The sequence below is a fragment of the Sardina pilchardus genome, chromosome 4, assembly GCF_963854185.1.
Source record: "Sardina pilchardus chromosome 4, fSarPil1.1, whole genome shotgun sequence".
Lineage (NCBI taxonomy): Eukaryota > Metazoa > Chordata > Actinopteri > Clupeiformes > Clupeidae > Sardina > Sardina pilchardus.
Genome location: NC_084997.1, coordinates 26,508,310 through 26,529,412, shown reverse-complemented (window position 1 = coordinate 26,529,412; position 21,103 = coordinate 26,508,310). Strand labels below are relative to the sequence as shown.

The 21,103-nt window shown below is 44.1% G+C and overlaps 2 protein-coding genes across 3 annotated transcripts in view; one reads left to right on the top strand and one right to left on the bottom strand.

Annotated features, from left to right (window-relative positions):
• ralba (v-ral simian leukemia viral oncogene homolog Ba (ras related)) overlaps positions 1-5,841 on the bottom strand; it is a 28,014-nt gene extending 22,173 nt beyond the window's left edge. The window contains exon 1 of one of the 2 annotated variants that reach the window (XM_062534830.1): positions 5,727-5,841. The gene's annotated coding sequence lies outside the window, so the exon portion shown is untranslated. Of the gene's footprint in view, positions 1-5,253; positions 5,409-5,726 lie in introns of those variants that run through there. The other variant, XM_062534832.1, reaches the window with a different exon arrangement.
• A 4,239-nt stretch (positions 5,842-10,080) lies between these two features.
• On the top strand, positions 10,081-20,626 carry si:dkey-3d4.3 (actin-fragmin kinase). The gene is made up of 8 exons (XM_062534829.1): positions 10,081-10,114; positions 12,848-13,021; positions 13,395-13,477; positions 14,040-14,118; positions 14,941-14,987; positions 15,345-15,462; positions 16,096-16,282; positions 18,477-20,626. Exons 2-8 carry the CDS (start codon positions 12,859-12,861, stop codon positions 19,060-19,062), a joined length of 1,263 nt encoding a protein of 420 aa, XP_062390813.1. The 5' UTR covers positions 10,081-10,114; positions 12,848-12,858; the 3' UTR covers positions 19,063-20,626.
• Positions 20,627-21,103: the final 477 nt, after the last annotated feature.

Genomic DNA, 21,103 nt, shown 5'->3' with positions numbered 1-21,103 from the left:
CAATCACATCCATTCTTGGAGCAGGTAAGAACAGGTGGGACACCTTCCCAGAATACCTTATAAGTTAACTGACCCTCTCTGTATGAGGTAGGCTACACAGCTGGGGTTGACTGATAAGAAATTGAACTCCTAGGGCATGTGTTTGTTTTCTAGTGACACATGATTTTCTCATGGAAAAAAACAAATACATGCCATTAAATGCTGAGCGAGCTTCAGTAACTACCCTTCCAGGTGGCTTGTTTCAGTTATTTGAAAATCGTGTGTGTGTGTGTGTGTGTGTTTAAGTGTCTGAGTATGAGAGAATGTGTGTGTTTGTGTGCGTGTGTGTGTTTGTGAGCATGTGTGTGTGTGTGTGTACTGTGTACAGGGTAAAAAAACACTTCTCTTTTCTATGACTTCTCTGTTTCTCTTGATCAGCCCTTTAAAAAAACGTTGGTCACCCCATGCAGGTGGGTGTAGCCTGCGAGGTCTGTGACTGAGAAGCGGACAGGAATGTTAGGCAGGAGACATGTCCTGGGTCGGCAGGGAGACGTGAGCTCACAATGCCTCAGAACTTCTCCCAGAGCATGCTGGGACATGCAGCCAATCCTTTAGTTTAGAAGGCTGTTGTGAGGGAAGACATCTGCAGCATGTACGGAAGTCCACACTGGGTGGAACAGAGGAAGAGAGGAAGAGAGAGAGAGAGAGAGAGAGAGAGAGCGAGAGAGAGAGAGAGAAACAGCAGATGTCTATACATTTTCGTCTTCTTCGTCAAGAGCATTCATCCCTCTCCACCCTCTCGAAAAACCCTCTGTCGGTGTTTTGAGACACTTTGCCAAGAATGACAAGAAATTGAACATTTATCTTATTTACTTTGGTTCCGGAACTTTCCAAGTAGCGTCCTTCCTCCTGAATTCATCACCTGTGCCTGTGTATGCGTTTGTATGTGTGTATGTGTGTGTGTGTGTGTCTGTGCTCATAGAGTGTGTAAAGGTGCTCATGGAGTGTGCATTTCTTTGTGTGTGGCACATGTGCGTGTGTGTGCGTGTGTGTGTGTGTGTGTGTGTGTGTGTGTGTGTGTGTGAGTGAGGGGAAGCAGAGACGGTTATAGCGGTTGTGACACCTGTGAGTTATGGAGAGGCGCGTTTCACTCCCCTGAGAGGGTCCGACCAGTGAACCCCAGATTCCTCTGTGACAGCGCTGGCCAAAGCTCAGAGGAATCCATCAGCAACCAAGGAAGTGTGTGTGTGTGTGTGTGTGTGTGTGTGTGTGTGTGTGTGTGTGTGTGTGTGTGTGTGTGTGTGTGTGTGTAGGGGGGGAAGGCGAACCCAAACACACGAGCCTTCCCAGGCCTCCCTTTCCCACAAAACTGGAACAAATTGACCGGATTGCTCTTCTGCCGACGGAAAAAAAAAGAAGAAATAAGACGGTCCAGTCTGATGTTCTGAGTCAAATGCAGCGAGTTTGGGGAACTAAGCAACAACACTGAGCCAAACTGACAGCTCTGAAATGCCTCCTCACCGACTACAGAGACACGACTTAAGTTATCTGTGTGAGACGCTGTACTGATAGGCCATGGCTTTGCCATCGTATTATGCCAAGTCTTGTTATAACCTAGCGTATAACACTCAGCTGTGCAGTCCTTTCATGTGATCTAGGTCTCTCTGTCTCTCTCTCTCTCTGTGTCTCTCTCTCTGTGTGTGTGTCTCTCTCTGTGTGTGTCTTTCTCTCTGTGTCTGTCTGTCTCTCTCTCTGTCTGTCTGTCTGTCTCTTTCTCTCTCTCTCTGCATGACTGTAGGTACTGTACAGTGTTACCAAAGCACAAGCATAACATTCTCTTTTTAACAGTAACAATTTGAATCTCTCTCTGTGGAATCTGCAGTGACGCTGTGCAGTTTCAGCAACTCCCATCTGATAACGCTCCTCATAATATGACAAGTGTGTCAAACAGGAAGAAACAGGAGGGAGGAAGCTCGAGAGAAACTAAAACAACAACTCATCATCCTGTAAAATGTTTCTAGCCTCAGTTCCACACTCAGGTGACAGCCCATAACCTGATGCTTAGTGCTCTCAAAGCATTGGCGTCCATTAGAAAATATACTTTTTTCCCCCCATAAATGTCGTTAGGTTCATGACTCCCACGAGTATGGCCCTGCCTTTCAATTCTTCTTCAAAAGCACGTGAAAGCTTTTAGCGTCCGTGCACGACTAACGTCACAAACCACCTCACACCAGATGGCTCATTATGGGCGTTAGAGCTCTAACCTGCCTTCTCTGTTGGACTGTTGTGATGCGGGCAGGTCAGGGCTTATCATATTAAGAACATGTGAACGAGGCCACTGACAGCACGAGCGCTGTTGGGTCTAACTGCTGGCCTTATCTAGTTAGGCAGAAGTCAGCAACCATCTGATAGAAGAGCTGAAGAGAGAAGGAAGGAATGTTCAGAATGCCCTAGACTTTTTTTGTAAATTCTACAATTCTTAAAGGCCAACTGGGCAGAAGCCGGATAGAATCTAAACAGGGAAGCATACAGGCAAAGGCATTAGGTAGTCTGAGATTGTGCAGAAGTGACTCAAAGGACATCATTAAGACCATCATCTACCAGTCTTCACAGCTTGGCTGGATTTTCTACATCTACAATAAATATATATTATACAAATAATACACATAATTCTGAAAACATGAACCACCACACCACACCACTAATCAACAAAAAGGCTGAAATCTCATTCTGTGAGCACAGAAACCAAGTGCTTGATATTTGGACAGCATTTAAACCACTACTGACTAAAGGCATTATAAAACCACACAAAACAACAGGCTGCTGCCCTCAACTACTGCTGCTAAACCACCGTTTGAAATGACTGAGAATTCAGACGCCACAGCCACAGACATGTCTTCTCGTACATCTAGCCAAACTGTATCAGACATCAGATGTGCAAATCTGATCGGAATCTGGTGTAGTACTGTATGCAGTGCAAAGCTACAGTGAGTGTCACATGACTTCCAATTTTCCACAGATCCATTTCAAACCATATTTGGACGGTAGATGCAGTTAATCAGCTTCTGTATGGATATGCAAGAAATCTGGGACTGACAGCGTGAACCTGGCTGAAGTCAACATTCGCCCATTCTGCACAGTCTTGAAAGAGAAGATGTCCAAATCATTCTGCTTGGAGTTGGTCTGAAATGTTTCCCCAGGTAGGCTACAGTGCCTGCTGTTGTTACCTAGCATGACCTTCTCTTTCCACAAGTGACAGAGTCAACAGTAGCAATGCTGAACCTACTCACACAGCCAACACCCACGTTCAAGTTAGCTCCCTCCAGGGCACTTCATACAACAATACTTACTTATTACTCCACCACAACGACCCAGAAAATAAATAGCAACTTTTGCCAGGTTAATAAAATATCAAGCACCTAGTCCAACCAAATAATCTTTCACCATCCTATGTCTGGAATGCAATCAACGTCTTGAAGGTATTAACGTCTGAATTATTTGTGTGTGACATTAGGCTACATTTTACAGATTTCATGTTAATTTACATGTTGTGCAATAGGCCTTGTACAGGTTTCATTATTAACATAGTCCAACATATTCACATCTAGGCCTAGCTGAACATTCAGGTGTCTTTCATACAAAGAACACTGTGTCTTTAAAAATGTTGTGCTATCACACCAGGTTGACTGCAGAAACACAGATACGCCTTGTTGTTAGGATAAACCACTCTGTGGTCAGCACTAAAATGTTAAGGATAAACACAGACCTGTTGCACAGGCTCGGCTGTGAACCACAGTGGCAAGCAATAACCACAACGCAGCATTTGAAGGCCAGTGAAGGACAACCGCCCGGTTTGTCCACCTGAGAACTACAGCAAGCAGCATGGGACACATCGCTGGCTTTCCGTACACTGTCCATCCATACACTGCAGTTCACTTTGCACGTTTCAGAGCAATCAGCTGCCTGTGCAGTTGGAGTGGATTCCATTTAATACAAGGAAATGAAGGCTAAACATGCGATTCTGCACGTAACTGCATATCTGACTCAGGAGTAAACAGTTATCAATAGTTATCCAAAGTTGATGGGGTAATCATACAGTCATTTGTTGCAAACAACAGCAAAAGTTTGAAAGACAGTATCAGTCCACACTACAATAAAATATATATATATAAAAAAAACACTTCACAGGGGAAACAAAACTTTGCACCCTCACGCCTGAAAGCCATGCCATATCATTCAGACTTGACACGCTGTTTGGTCACTGAGCACTGGTTACTGTATGTATCTCCTGACCAGACTTTCCTCAGGCTGTGATGAGTCGATGGTGGCTGCCCCTCCCGTCTACCCAGCCCACTGATAAGAGGACTAACCGTAGACCAGGCCTCTCTGCTCCACACCAGGCCATGTAAAGGAAACTCACAAGGGAAGCCGGTTACACCCTGACAAGGACATGGACTGAGGATCCCACAGCAGTGGAGACAAACACCTAGACTACGAGAAGTTACAGTAACAGTATTCACACTAATATGTGTGCCACTTTTCCAGGATGGGCGCAATGAAAGAGCAAAAACTAAGGATGCAAAAATAATGTTACATCAGAGCAAGCTACTGCAAAGTTAGACTACAACAGGACACAGGGGGTGGAGTAGGCTACACAGAGGTGACTTGTCCTGACCAAATCGCTGAACAATTTAGCCAGGAACCAAACATGCACATTTATCTGTTCCATTGTTTCATTTCCCTCCTCTACAACGAAAATCAACACACCGTAATGAGCGCTGCTATTTCCATTCGTGTACTGTAAAAACAAAACAGCAGAATAAAGCTGACCATGGCGATGTTGTGTTCGATTATGGAGAGTCGCAAAAGGGTAACTTATAACCAAGTCCAAAAGTGTAACTTATGGAAACACAAAGCGCACGTAAACACACGTTGAACTGATCGGTCAGCTAAAGATCCTGAATAAATGATGGCCTTTCTTACGGGAAAGCAGGCCTAAACGCTGCCCAGAGATTGGAAAGTCCAGCGGACAATATTCACTTTCGTCTCGTGATGCTTGATCAGAATGGAGATTCCCCCACCCGCCATAGCCTACTCAAAATACTCGATCATCATGAATCTAGACAGGCTACTCATAAAGGTAGTGTTAGAAATCATGCTACCTAGTCACAATTATAGGCATATATCTAGTCATAATAAAACACTTCAGGATCAAATATGCAGAAACTCCTGCAAGTTGCAACACGAGATCTTGGGTAGGCTAGTCTTCCCTACCTGCTCAGCCGACTTCGATTGTTCTTCTAGAGATGTAGGCAAGGGACTACATTAACAATGCTTCTAACAACAAACTGTCAGTCTGATTCAGAGCGTTAATCCTAGTCGACAACTGCACTGAAAGCTACTAATTTAGCACAATAATCTTTAACGTTACAGACGCTACATGGGAGAGAGAGACCACCTCTTTTGTGCCACATCCCTGTTAGCGCCCGCCTCTCCGACACGTACAGCACTCCATTGGGTCAAAATACCTAGTACAGAGGTGTCTCTCTACAATTCTAAAACACAATGGGCTTTTGAAATGCCATTCAAGTGACGCTACCTATAATCAGCGAAATATGTCTCCGAAGAATTACCATAACTGTCAGTAGGCTAGCCTATCCTCAATTTTCCAATATACTTTGCAAGGACATCGAGAACTCTGAAACGCGTTGCAGATATTGTGAATGTAAGTTTTTGTTGAGCCTTACCAAAACAAGCACTGAACGTCTCCCCTTTCTTTGATGCTATCTTGCCGAGAGCATTAATGGTGTGTTCCAAGTCATAGAGCTGAGAGTTTCACTACCACCAACCTCTGCAACTAAACCCCACCCTCCCGGACGTACAAGAATGAAGAAATTGAACAGGATGTGATGTCATGTAGTCAGGAGCATTTTCTTGCCTGAGTTCTCACGATCAAAAAATTGTCAGGATAGGGGACCTAGCTGTAGCAGCAGACACTGACAATTCTTTTTTCTTTTTTTTTATCCAAATAAAAAAAAAAAAGTGTGTAAGCCTATGCAGTTTCAACAAACAACATTGGTTATTAAATGTTTCCAGTGAATAAAGTATTGGGTTAGGTTGGTGTTTAGGCTTGGCTATCATATCAAGCTTTGGTTTCTGGCCCAGGCAGGTAGGTTATAATATCATTTGTGGGTGACTTCATGTGTGATCGTAATACTAATATAGCCTATTATAAGAATACCAAATGTTCCAAAGCAAATTGAAGTTCAGTGTGGATATGTGGTGCCCTCTAGTGTTCAAAATGGACTCGTGTTGGAAAGGGCTAAATAGACAAATAACGGTCGGCTCTCCCCTATGGGCTCTCCATCCGTCCATCTGTCCATCCACATTGACCTAGCCTACTCATCATCAAGAAGCATCCCTCATTGGCTTTCTGATCAAATGAGCTTTCGGACATTTGCTGAGGTGGTGTTGGACATAGCAGGCTACCATACAATAGCATAGCCTAGGCCTATGGACTGTAGAAAACCCATGAGCAGAATCTGGCATCATCAGCCACACATTCTGGACTAAATAGTAGTAGCCTAACAAGATGAACATTTCCTACTGATGTCATTGCTTTATTTTTTACCAAATGTTTTGTACTGCACTTTGAACATAAATATCTTCCAAGTGTACAAACAAACTTTTAAAATGTAATCCTCTCTATGATTTTAGCACAGTAGACCTAATAGGCTGCTGCTCTGAACATCTGTTTGTTTTTTTACAACAGAATGAATTAATTGATAAGAAGTGACAATGATGGTGGATTTTCCCCGTGGTGAAGACTTAAAGATGCATGGTCAAAGTACAGTTACAATCCATCCTGGCGGCCCAAGCCTATCTTTCGTCATCCCACTGTTACAGTAATGCACTTTTTGCACTTTTTGTAGCTTACATGACTCAGTGTCAAACAATTCAAGCATGTGACTGAAGCTTTTATCAGCCTCAAATGGTTGGCTCCATGCGTAATGGAATATTAGCCATGGCTTCTTCACTGTTTCCAAACCGTTTCCACTGTTTCCAAATCTGCTGTGATTGTACACACTATTTGATTGTAGTGTGTGTGTGTGTGTGTGTGTGTGTGTGTGTGTGTGTGTGTGTGTGTGTGTGTGTGTGTGTGTGTGTGTGAGAGAGAGAGAGAGAGAGAGAGAGAGAGAGAGAGAGAGAGAGAGAGATACACAGAGTGTGCGTAAATTTCGTGAAAGTACGAGTCCCCAAGAACGAGCTAGTAGGCTAGTGGTAGTGGTTTCCTGGTTTTATTCAGGCACGACGCCCCTCCTTCACACTCACTCACTACTACAGCTATCTTCAGTCAGTGTTCTACGCTTGGACTGAGGGGTAGGCGGTAGGCTACATCAGAGCTGATGATCAACAAAGTAAGTAAAACCGTTGCTTTAGAAAAATCGACAAATTATAACCTTGAACAGACAATGGACACAAATTATTTTATTGAGAAAGAGAAAAGAGAAAACTTTCTATCTGGTTCAATCATGGTCGTTTAACGGTTTTCTTAGACTTCGATTATTGTCGTTCTTCTAGGCTATGCATAGCCTACGCTATACGCCCCATAGCTTACGCTTAGATAAGGGGGATTCTAAGTTCGGATATGTTGAACTATGTTTGGAGCTGTAGCTATTGTTTTCCTGATGGAAACAAAATATCTGCAACTTATTATTTTACTTGTAATTGTCAGGTGACGTAGGCTTACTCGCAAATGTTATGTTTCCATCAGTTAAACTATGCTCCAATCCGTTAGAAAAAGGCCTATCACCATGAGCTTTTTAAAAACTCGTCTGACAACGTGCGCAACGTTTGAGCACAGCCACAAGAGCACAGGAGCATGTCTGATTTCGATTGCGCAACCACAACAGTTTTAGACGTGTCTCAACTGTTTTAATCATAGCCTTGCGCAAAACAACTAAACTAAAACCGTAAAGGCGCTTCCGATAGGCGCTGCGTCCTGTTTGATGTAGGCTAGTCTTGCTCGATTTACGTCTCTCTGCATTTTGTATTCCTGTCTGTCATGTGTGATATTGATAAACGACAGAGATAAAAAGAGGCCAGGTTTGTCAAGAGCCAATATAACCTTGGGCAACGTGTGAAATTTAAAGGACATCTCATTGAGCAAGAAGAGCATGCTTTTGTGATTTGTTTGAGCATGCCCGCCCTTCCTTGAGTAAACCCCTGTGTTTCTAAAGGTTGTTTATGACATGATGCTGGATTATTAAAATGTGTTTCATTTCAAGAGATGATGTAGGTGGTTGTTTGAACTACAAAGATTATTATTTATCTAATTTTGCATCATCAACAACTTACTTTAACTTTAACAACTTTAACCTCAGCGTTAAATAAGAAAGAGAACTTGGTCATTGTCAGGTTTCTTCCTTTCTTTCTTGACATCAGCTTCCTCATTCACTGAAAACAGTTTCCTGAAAGTGCAGAAATCTCAAGTATATTTTAGATTCGATCGGAGACATAGTGCAGTAGTAGGCCTACTCCTGACAATGCAGGCAATTTGTGAGAGAACTGTTTTTACAGCAAAACTGGCATGCACTTGATGTTCATAGACAGAACTGGATGAGATGTTCCTCTTTATCATGTTCAGTGGTTTTCTGTAACCTCATGCCGCAGATGAAAGACGCACACAATACCAAACAGGAACACTCGCTATATAGCCTTGGTCTACAGTCTACACACACGGCACTCGTCACGGTAGGAGCTGTTTTGCATTGTACTTAAGGGAAACTAGTCTCTGGCAAGGCAAATTTCAACCTGGGCCCTAATCTCTGCCCTTTCAGTAGTATAAACAGGGTCAAATACGCAGTGAGCCTACTGGACCTCAAATCATCCAACAGATGATTCTTATTAACAGGTTGTCCATGGCTGTCTTGTTCATTAGAAATAAACACAAGGAGAGAAATGCATATGGCAACATGACTGCTAAATATACACCCACAGAGGAGCTGAAGAAGGTAGGCCTACTGTCAGGTTGGGGACCCGCTGGTCTTGTGACATGGATTGTTGAGTCACCATGTGGCAACACGACACTCTGTTGTGGCAACCGCTGGAGAGCTCCAGAGCCCATCCAGCATGCTGTTCAAGGCTCCTCACGGCACACATGCACGAGTTAGTTGGCTACACAGGCCATGGTAATGCGTCGAACCATCAGACGAAAAGGTTCTTCACATTGGAAATGGTTCCTCAGAGCCTCAGATCACAATGGGCTAGGTATAGTATGGCATGTCATTATGCCATTCATTAAATGGTTCTTTAAAAAAAAAAAAAAAAAAAAAACTGTTACCTCGATGGGCCTTTTCAGCACTGAAAAAGGTTCTTTGATGGCATTGCTCTGAAGAACCGGTACTGACCCCATTATTTTTTAGAGTGCATGTACAGTAGGAGTCAGTGCTCAGGCCATGGTAGTGTGGTACGTCGGTGTTCAGCATGCCTGTCAACAGTTCCCTGCTGAGGCCCCCAGGCAATCAGGGGTTACATAAATGAAGAGAGCATGGCTCTCCAATTACACATGCAAATCAGACTGTACTGTTTGTACTGTTTTGGCAGTATGAGCATGGGGTATGCACATCTGCCCGTGTATAACCAAGACTGAAGCCCATCTCCAGTACCACAAGGGCTTCATCCCTCAGAGGCACAGAGGCTCTGTTCATTTCAAGGAATCCCTTCCCTCCCCACAGAGATGTGACATCACAAAGGCCGTTGTTTGTTGTCGCCAGGAAACCCGGCCAATGCGGGGTCTCGGTTTACATGGCTGCGTCCTGCACGCCAGTGCATGAGCAAACGCCAGAGCAAACATCAGAGCGAACGCCAGTGGCCCTCCAGAATAACTAGAACCTCAGCACTTGTTTTGTAAGTGAAGATCATTTTCTTAGTCTTGCTAGGATGAGAAAGGTGTGGAGGAAGGAACTGACTGATGGTTTCACAACTGATGGTTGTGAAATTGTTTTGGAATGTAAAGTTTTGTTCTAGAGTGTTGAGATTTGTTGCATTCATTCGTTTGTCCTGTTGCTTAGAATTTTTCGTCTAAGTTCAAAAGAAATCACCAACTGCAGTTTTTCACCAGCGATAAAGACCAGTAAGTTAACATTAGTTGTTTTTTGTAATTAACAGTTTGTAAAATAGGCTATATCCTATGTATTTATTTCAAATAACATCTGACAACTTATTATCAAAACTAGAATGCTGAAGTTGTGGATTTATTAGGCCCCAGAACTACAGACGCCGCTTACTGAGGTTAGGCCTAATGTTAGGTTTGTGTGTTATGATCAGCTATTTTAGCAGCTATAACATTCTGTGTCTGTAAGTATATGGCCTATGATAGGATAATGAGGTTGCACTCCAAACAGTTCCTTCAGATTCGTTATATTTTTCTAAGAAGAGCACTGATGTACCCTTCCTAAATAACCTGTAGACCTACATCAGTGACAGACACAGACTGCCTAAGATGGATGAGTGGTGAAGCCTGTAAAATGCTCCAAACACCCATGTGTGGTGACTGCTTATCTTCCTAAGGGTTCCTAAGTGTGGGGTGTGAGTGCATGACCGCATGCAGGCCGGAATCAAACCAGAGTGGCTGGGGATGCTTGGAAAGCTTGCGGGAGCTCACACTCTTGGCAGTTTGGCCCAAGTGGGAGTGGTGCTATGCTTGGAAAGAGCATGCCTCAGCAATATGACAGGAGTGCATGACATGGCGAAGGATATCCCCATGGCTGGGATTACACTGTAGGCACAAGTCTAGGATTCCAGCCCGGTGGTGGCCACGGCCGAATCACAGCTGTGGAGATATCCTATAACCCCACTGCCGCTGCTATTTTTCCATACGCATAATGCCATCTGACCTACCTCATCATTATTCACTATTCATACTATACATGTCCACAGGTTCACCACCACATGTAAAATCATTTGTAAATCCATAAATCAATCGTGGGTGTGGTCAAATTCTGTGAAAGTGTTTGTTTCATGTGGGAAACCATGTTGTGGTTTCATGTGGGAATTTTGCTGTATAGGCCTATAGTCTGCAGTGTTTTGGATTATGGTGAAGGTTGTGTCCCTCTATCTAACAATGCAAAACTTCCTGTTCTTGAGATGTCCAACTGACCATGGGTTTCCTGTGTGTATGGTATGGTTATCAGGCTATGCCCATAGTGCTATATGGTGTTCATGGGCTGTTCACTTCAAAAAATGCAGAGACAATACTTTGTTTTAGCACTGCACCAGCTTTTGTTCTTCAATAATATCCATAACTTTTAATCATGCTGTTTTATGCTGGCGAGAGTCAGTCTGGCTATCACAATACTAAGCTCATTCTTTTAAGATTGAGCATTAGTTTGGGGAGTCTGCGCTTTATTTCTACTGCACAGGCATGGTCAGTAGCCATAGTTCAAATAACTGTACGCTTGGGTAGTCCTGCAACCAATCAGACCAACAATTCGGATGCGCCTGCTGGATAAGCCAGTTTGTGATTGGACCCAGCAAACGTGGGCAGGAAGCAAGAGAGAGACACATGGATGTGCATGTTTCCAGCCTAGAGTCACATGACCGGAGTCCCCTCGTTGATGAGGGGGTCGTGAGCAACCCGCTGCACTAGGCTACATTATTCCCTCCTTATGCTTGCTCAAGAATGGCTGGACTATCTGGGCTAATGCAAACGAACGGCCGAACATTTCCGAATTTGATGTTTATGTAACACATTTGTATCTGTTTGGCGAAGTTACGCATAATATGATACGGAGAATCTTGCGTCTACTGAGTCAGAAGAGAAAGAGACAGCAGGGGGAAGGTAAGATTAGCCTATTTTAAGTTGAGAGCACAAACAGTCATTTCTCTCGCTCTCTGTTGTTAAAACAACAATGTAGGCTACCTATATCGGCTTCTTGAGCATTACAAGAGAAATGTTGGCCAACGCGAGTTTCCTCCGCACGCGAACTAGTTACAGCTTACCACAGCAACTGATGGCGACGAAGATGCATCTGGATGTCATACATTAGCCTACATTGTATCAAACGCTTCATTCTTTCGTTTGATCAATGTGGAGTTCGCCGAAACGCCCAGTGTTTAAAAAATAATACGCAGCAGTGGAAACGCATGGCGTTTGACAGGAACATAGCGTCCATCAAAGATTCTAGCGGAGCCTTTATCCAATGATGCTCTGCTGCTTCCAAGTCATGCTCCGCAGAGCAATAGGCTATACATTTCTCGGGTGCTCCGGCTCCTCAGACATCTTCCATACTGTGGACGGAGTGCAGAGAGGGGGTGTGGTAACGAGTCAGAGCCCACTCTCGAAATAGTTGACCCACAACTGTGATGAACAAAATGAAAGAATGAAAGAAAACTAGCAGTACGTGTGAAGCGTAGCCTATTAAATTATGGGAATGTGAGAGTTAGAATAACTGTATTTAAACTACTTTTAGGAGTATAGGTTTACCCAGTTAAACTTGTGAAAGAAAATCCCGCACGCACTGTCCATTACGCATGCATATTAGGAGTATAGGTTTACAATTTGTTCAAATAAGGAACCGAAACTCATATAACAAAGTTGATGAAATGAAACAGCTGATGTCCACCTCTGTTCATCTAGGCTATATGTCGTTGTTGTTACAGTTCAATCATATTTATGCATATGTTTCACTATGCATGGGAGAGATGAAATGCGGAACATTCATCACCTCCCTTTCTGGCAGGTTGTGTGTGTGTGTGTTTGGTATACAAAGGGGTATGATAACTTTCTATAGGACACTGTATGTTTGACTATATGCATGGGAGAGATGAGATGATGCTGAACATTCATGGCCTCCCTCTCTGGCAGGTTGCCGTAGTATGACTGAGAGAAGCAGCCTCTCCCTGTGGACGCCACTGCCCCAGGGCCCCCCCGCCCCCTGCGCCCGCTACAGGCACGCCTGCTGCTCACACAAGGGGGACGTCTACCTGCTGGGCGGCCGCGAGAGGATGGTGCTCAGAGACTTCTGGAAGTACAGTGTGGGTGAGGAGTCACGATGTGTGTGTGTGTGTGTGTGTGTGTGTGTGTGTGTGTGTGTCTTGGGTGCACGTGGTTGTATGTCTGTGTATATGCATGTGCGAGAGGATAGACTTCTGATGTACAGTGTGGGTCAAGATGTGTGTGCGTGCGTGTGTGTGTGTGTGTGTGTGTGTGTGTGTGCGCTGCGCATACACAGTATTTGTCTCTTGGGTGCACATGGTTGTATGTCTGTGTTTCATGCCTGTGTGTGTCTTGGGTATGCATGATTGTATATCTATGTTGTATATCTATGAGATGTTTATTCCTGTGTATTTGTGTGCGTGTGTGTATTTGCGTGTGTATCCGTGTGTGTGTGTGTGTGTGTGTGTGTGTGTAGTGCGTAATGACTGGACCAAGCTGGACTGCAGCAGCGAGTGGGCTCCTGAAGAACTGGAGGGACACACCATGGCGTCACATCAGGTCAGCTGATGCACATAACGACCACCGCGCTCGACCAAACATGACCGTGTGTTAGGTCAGTTAGTAGGAGCGTCCAGTAGAGCACAGCCACTGATATGATTAGGGATAACATCTATATTATTAAATATAGATATATATTGAAAATATATATGAATTAGAAAAGCACTCAGAGAGGGCAGACCTCCTCCAAGCAAAATCATAACTGCCTTCTGGACCCAGACGGTGATACGGATCACTCCCAAAATGCAATAATTTCTTCCTTGGGTCATTTCAGGCCTTCCCTGAACATTTTGCCGAAATCTATCCATAACTTTTTGAGTTATCTTGTGAACAAAAAAAACAAGCAGACAGATCCTGATGAAAACATAGCCTCCTTGGTGGAGGTAATTAAAATATAGAATATATATAAACCTATATTAAAACTTGCGTAAGTTTGGGTAAACACGGTCAATATTTTGCAGATGATCATGCTATTGATACATATGTCACATTTGTCTGCAACATTTAATTAAGATACTTCAATTAGTAATTGGTCTTCTTTTGTGGTGACTGATGGTTTTAGGGGATTCTGTATGTATTTGGAGGACTGATAGACTCTGCCTACTCAAACTGGAAGATACCACTATGGTTGTTCGACACAGGTGAGTGGAATTGCTAGAGTGTAGCTCTACACACGACAGTGGGGCAACACTCACCCGGGCCTTGACTGTTTATAGACTTGCTTTTAAAGCACTGTGACAACCTCATAACCTTTCCAATGGAGACCTTTGACCATGTGTAAAAAGTATATAGTACGCGATGATGGAGGACCTTGGGTTTGATGCCGTTGATGTAGGTCTTTAAACAGACGCTTTTGACCAACGCAACTTAGGTTATACTTTAACCAGATACTGAACAGAACAGGCAAGAGAGCGGCCCTCTCAGACACGCCCCCTCTCTTCAGTGCTCTCCGAGATCATCCATGCAGTCTTCTGTTATTGTTTGGGGAACAGGCTGCATAGAGCAAACAGGGTGTCGCTCCAACGACTCACGGCCTGGTTGGTGCGTTAGTTCCAAGAGTATCACAGTCCTTCAGTCAAAGAGTTGTTTTGCACTGATGATGGTTTAATGGGACCGAAAACGTTTTGCACTAGCGTAGCACTTTATATTCCTCACTGGGTGGATTAAACCTTGCATCGGCAACATTGATGCGCGAGTTCTCTTTTTGACTGAAGGACTGGGGAACAGGATGCACCCACTTTGTTTGTTTACAGTTCATGGAGTCAGCTCTGTGTAAGAAGATTCTTTTTTTATAGTATACTCTGAGAATGGTGTAGTTTTCACCCATAGGATTATTAAGTTGAATCATAAGAAGTTGAAATAAGAACTTTAAACAACTTGATACATCTGTGAATTCATATGTATTGTAGTGTTCAGGATGTCACAGCTCTTGTATGGTTGAACTGAACATTGTGTGTTTCCAGAGAAAGAGGAGTGGAGGTATTCCGAAGGCCAGATGCAAACGTCTCAGGTGGGACATTCTTCAAATGCCTCAGCAACAATGGGGGGAGCCGGCCAATAAAGACCCCTTATTTACATTCACACACACACACACACACACACACACACACATACACACACACACACACACACACACACACACACACACACACACACACACACACACCTTATGCCTGGAATATATGTGAAATTGTGCAATAAAGTATGCAATGCGATCTACTCAGAATGTGGCATAAGTGCCATTTGCCCTATTAAAAATGTATGTGCCATTAGAATGATTTTGGAAGCATCATTTTAAGGTAAAAATTCTCTTTAGGGGGCCTGTAAATGTGTTATGACATGTGGATTTGTGTCTGTGTCCCTGTAGCCATCACCAGTTAACAGGAAGGGGCACAGCGCCGTGGTGTTCGGCTCGGCCATGTACATCTATGGGGGATACATCGACATCAGGGGGCCCTCACAGGAGTTCTGGAAGTATGACTTTGGTAAGAGTCACCTCCTCTAGAGAACGAGATCATTGTCACAGCCCTACTGGGTCCCATGTTACAGAGTAATTACATGTGCCTACTGTATGATTGAACTCTGAACTTTAGTTACACTATAATTGTGTTTTTTTATTATTATTATTTTAATTACTTTGTTGTGTTTTACTCTGAAGCGCTGTGGTTGTATTTTCCCCCCCTTTTGCTTTTGTTTATGTAACACACATAAACAATAGCGTCTGTGTTTGAAGATGCTATTCTAGTGTCTTGTGTAGAGATTTCTCACCGATTCACTCGTGTGTGTCTGTGTGTGTGTGTGCGTGCTTGTGTGTGTATGTGCGTGTGTATGTGTGCACGTATGTATGTGTGTGTGTGTGTGTGTGCGCGTGCATGCATTTGTGTGTTTGTGTGTGTGTGTGTGTGTGTGTGTGTGTGTGTGTGTGTGTGTGTGTGTGTGTGTGTGTGTGTGTGTGTGTGTGTGTGTGCGCGTGCATGCATTTGTGTGTGCTTGTGTGTGTGCGTGTGTGTGCGTGCGTGTGTGTGTGTGTGTGTGTGTGTGTGCGTGTGTGTGCGTGCGTGTGTGTGTGTGTGTGTGTGTGTGTGTGTGTGTGTGTGTGTGTGTGGTGGTCATGCCAGACACGGGCGTGTGGTCCCTGCTGAGCGGGGTGCAGGGGGAGCAGGGTCCGGGCCCCAGACACGGCCACGCGGCGGCAGCGCACCAGCACAGCATGTACCTGTACGGGGGCCTGAGCGGCCTGCGCGAGCAGAGGGACCTGTGGAGGTGCTGCCTGGCCAACCACACCTGGAGCTACATCAAAACACAGTGAGTGTGTGTGTGTGTGTGTGTATGTGTGTGTGTGTGTGTGTGTGTCTGTGTCTGTGTCTGCCTGACCAACCATACCTGGAGCTGCATCAAAACACAGTGAGTTGGTGTATGTGTGCGTGTGTGTGTGTGTGTGCCTGACCAACCACACCTGGAGCTACATCAAAAGACAGTGTGTGTGTGTGTGTGTGTGTGTGTGTGTGTGTGTGTCTGTGTGTGTGTGTGTCTGTGTCTGTGTCTGTGTCTGCCTGACCAACCACACCTGGAGCTGCATCAAAACACAGTGAGTGGGTGTGTGTGTGTGTGTACACGAAATCGTGTGTGTGTCGAAATCACGCATTGAAACCCCATACATTCACTAAATCCAAGAGGTGTATGGGAGAGAAGCCCCTAAGTCACACGACCGCTAGTAGGTCCACGTTGTCACATGCACGCCTAATGTTTATTTTGTGCGGCTAAAGGAACCTCAGCTTCAGACTCTCTCTTGGGAAACTGTTCGGCCTGTCTGTCTTCTCTAATGTCGCTGGCTAGACCATATGTAGACCGTTTCAAGTGAGCTCCATTGTCAGCAGCATTTCCAAAAGGTTTCCGTTTTGACATTCCATACGTTATCTTAATGCAGTGGAAGTAGTTAGAGAACAAAACAGGCCGCGCAGGCGTTGTTGTCGTAAGGGTCTATAGAGAGGACTATAGTAGCCGTATCTATATGGCTCTGGAGAGGACTATAGTAGCCATATCTATATGGCTCTGGAGAGGACTATAGGGAAAACTGATGATGGGCTAGACCCGAAACGTTTGTTTCCCACTTTTTCAGTCTTTGGCTCATTATATATTTCGGTTTATGTTTTCAATACAAGTTCTTATAATTCAGCTTTTGTGTGGGACTTCTTTTCTTTCTCTGGAGAGGACTATGCAGGCAATACTATACATGTGCTAAGATTGGTTTCAGTGTATTAAACTGGGTTGTAGGGTCTGGGGTATATGTGACATAAAATAAATATACATGAGAACACTAAGTACTCTGGAGGATGTTTATGTTCACATCTCAGTTCTCTGTGTCTGAGCTTCTTGTGTTAGTACCCCTTGTGTTAATACAGTAGCCTCCTCATGTCCATCCAGCAGAATCACTCAGGACCCTCTACATTTATTCGCAGCCCCGATTAAAAGGGATTAAAATGGAAGTGATCAACATGACCGGCACATGTGTTTTTGTTCGAAATTTAAATTTTTCTATGAGAGGTTTTTTCCTCCTTTTTCCATTCAAGGTAGAATTTTTCTTCATTGTTTACATAGTGAAATGCTAAATTACTCTTTTTTAATACCTCTTTTTACTCTTGACCAGATGTGGGTGTAAACAGGTGGGGAGGGTGTCGTATGTTGTTAAACCATCATAGGGCCCCTGCCGAGCCTGGGCCATGCTGACGTGATGTTACTAACACGCAGTGTATTGTCACAATGGAAATGAGCCGTAATCTGTGCATCAGACCTTGTGCTTTCAAGATGACTGGCATTGATGCAAAGCAGCTGTGATTGGAAAAATTGAGCATTACCCATGTGTACCTCATAGTATGCCCCAGTTCATTGGTGCTCAAATGTGTGCGTGTGTGTGTCTGTGTCTTTGTCTGTGTCTGTGTCTGTGTCTGTGTGTGTGTGTGTGTGTGTGGAGCGGAAGTGAACTGTCTCTTATGCATGGTTTTGATGATAAAGGTCAAGTCTAGTTTTTCTGTTCTTATCAAGAAAGAATGTGTGAATAAGCCTCCAGTGTGTGAAGGAGAAAATGTTGTGAGCGGGTTAAAATGACTAGAACCTAATTTAGAACTAGAAAAACTTTCTGTTTGTCCATAAGTGATCAAGTGATCTAGTTCAGCAGCTGGCTCTGATGTTTTTACCTCTAGAACTGCCATGATGGCCATTTTGACAGTTTCAAAGGTTGCATGCACTATGACAGAAAAAATGTATTGTCCTACTGGTTTAACATAGAGTCTAAAAACTAAGGGTCAAAATGGCAGTTTTAGTGGTTATGAAATGTTGTGGTTATGCGCTTCCAGTGTTAAAAGCTCAGGTGAAAGCGCCTTTCCTTTGTGTTCACACAGTTTAGGCAAAGGGTCATCTCACCCAAAGAACATCATCATGTGACTTCCTGTTTTTGTTGTTTTCTTTTCCCCCACCCCCTGCCCTTCCGGTCGCGGCACAGTTCCGGACCCTCCAAACTGGTGGGCCACTCCATGGTGCTGTACCGGGACAGCGTGCTCCTGTTCGGGGGAGGCGAGACGCAGAACTCCCCCCTGAACACCCTGTGGAGGCTCAGCCTGCCCGCGCACGCCTGGGAGAAGGTGGCCGCCATCAAGAGCTCCAACCCGCCGGGCAGAATCCACCACTGCGCCGTGGGGCTGGGCCCCGGCTTCCAGTCGTCCGGCGGCACCGCGGAGTTCGCCGACAGCCCCCCGGGAAGCCCCGCCTCCGGCAAGTTCCGGCCCTTCAAGAACAGGCTGTCGCCGGCGCCCAGGCCGCTGCTGGAGGGCGCCATCGAGCTGCAGACGCTCCAGCTGGAGAAAAGGGAGCTGAGGGACTCCGAGGAGGACCTGAAAGAGGACAGGCTGAGGAGGACCTGTCTCATGTTCGAGAACCAGGACGCCTTCCAGAAGCAGTGGGACATGGAGGAGGTGTCGGACTGTTCCGAGGAGAGCATCGAGCAGCACTTGCCCGAGGCTCTGCTGGTGATCGGGGGGAAACCGCTATCGGGGCAGGCGTCCATCTCTGTCTGGCAGATGACCCTTTGATACAGGAGACCGCAAGACTTCCTTTCCAACAGCACAATATTATATTTTATCAAGATTAAGATATATATTTTTTCAATAAAGCTTTATTATTTTCTCTGCGAGAAAATATGAAAAACAATGAGCCTGTTTGACATGGTGATGATGGTGCACTGAAAAAAAAAACGTATTCGTACAGTTTTTTTAAATGAACATTACATACAGATATGTTTTCATTTTGGGACATCAGTGACACACATCTACTAATGTAGCCAGTATTGGCCCATATAAAACTGTGGGACATTCCCGAAGAAACAGTCTTTCTTTGTCCCACAAAGAGTAAATCAGAGGTGCGTTCAGATTTGCAAACATAGGTGAACATTTGCTAACAGGTTTCTGTTTGCCTTGAATTTTTGGTTGAACGTTTGCAAACACTGTAGAGGAGGTAATGCTCTGTCAACATATAATGGAGCTGGACGTGATCTGGATGAAGTGTTACCATTGCGATGGAATGTTTACACCAAATAGTTCCAATTGAACTGTACAGAGAAAACATGTTCACCACCAACGTGGACCATGTTCACCACTGTTTGCCACATTCTAATGCATCTCCACTCTCACTGAGATCTGGACATTTTCTTCTAAACCCCCTTAGGAGCAGTACAAATAGATTGAGAATTTTGTTTCTAATTTTATTGCTTCTTATTTCTCCCAAGGAGAGTGTAGAAACAGGTCAGATTATTTTCCTAATTTCACTTTCACATCGGTTGTCTCAGGTTTACAGTATTTTTCAAGCTATTTCTATAATGAGTGGATCTTTGCCATGCACAGTTTATATGCCTGTTCTTAGCCACATTGTTTTGAAGATGTTGTAACCGACATTATAACCAACTTTTTAAAAACCACGGACAGCAATACTTGATCACTTCATCACCTTTCAATAAACAGACAAAAGACACAGCGTAGGCTAATATAATATGGTGTATCTTCTTGACACACATGAGGATCACCTCATAAAAATGTATGGTTGCTGTTAAATGTTGATAAAGTAGCATGCCTGCTTGCCCAGGTGCCCTTGGGTGAGTGGGAGGAGGGAATTTGTTTGTGTGTATGCGTTGTTACTCTTGTTTGGCCAATGTTGCTTATTGCACCTGTAAGTCTGCTTGTTTACACCAGGAAGCAACCACTAACAGCACAAGCATTTCCCTGGATTTCATTCAACCTTAATGGTCAATTTGGATTCACTGTGAAAATGTTTATTTTTGTATGTACAGTTAATCCTGTATTGCTATCATTGTTTTAATTTCTGCTTTTTCACCACATAATGTCACAGATGTCAGTATTACGCTTTAGCACTGTTGTAAATAACTTGCAAAGCATAATTCCACTGAATAAGTTCAGCATCAGCTTTATTTGTGTTTTGTTCATGTTCACACCTTAATGTTCACATTTGGACACAAACATGGAGTGTGTAAGTGGAAGGTCGCCTATGAGTTGTTTACATGTGTGTTTACACTTGGATGACAAATAAAGGAGGTAGCTGTTCTTCATTTTTGTCTTTGTGAAAATAAAGCTGATTATCAGTTTATTAATATATTGTTACACATGGATATTCATGATAGTCTAAAGAGCATACTCCTTGGCTCTGTTCCAAATGGGGGAAAATGAACAGACCAAATATAGATAAATAATCTATAGCAGCACAGCTGGAGCATGCGCTTGATGTTTGGGCAAACTTCATATCTGATGAACTGTGGCTCTGTCTATTCCACAAGGGGGAGCTATTACTGTACAGCAAGCAGATGTCAGAGTTTGGAATGGAGGACCCAAATGCAGGACGCCAGAATGGACAATTGACCTGAGAAGGCTTTATTTTAACAAACACGAGGCAAACAGGCAAAACTGCACACAGTAAAGACGACGATCTGACAGAGAACAAAAGCAGACACAAAACTTGAATACAAAACGAGCTAGGCATTGAGAAATGAGGACTAAACAGGGTACAGGGGACATACATCACACAGGAGAGCAGGAAGTCCAAATAAGGCAAGGGGTGCGAACAAGC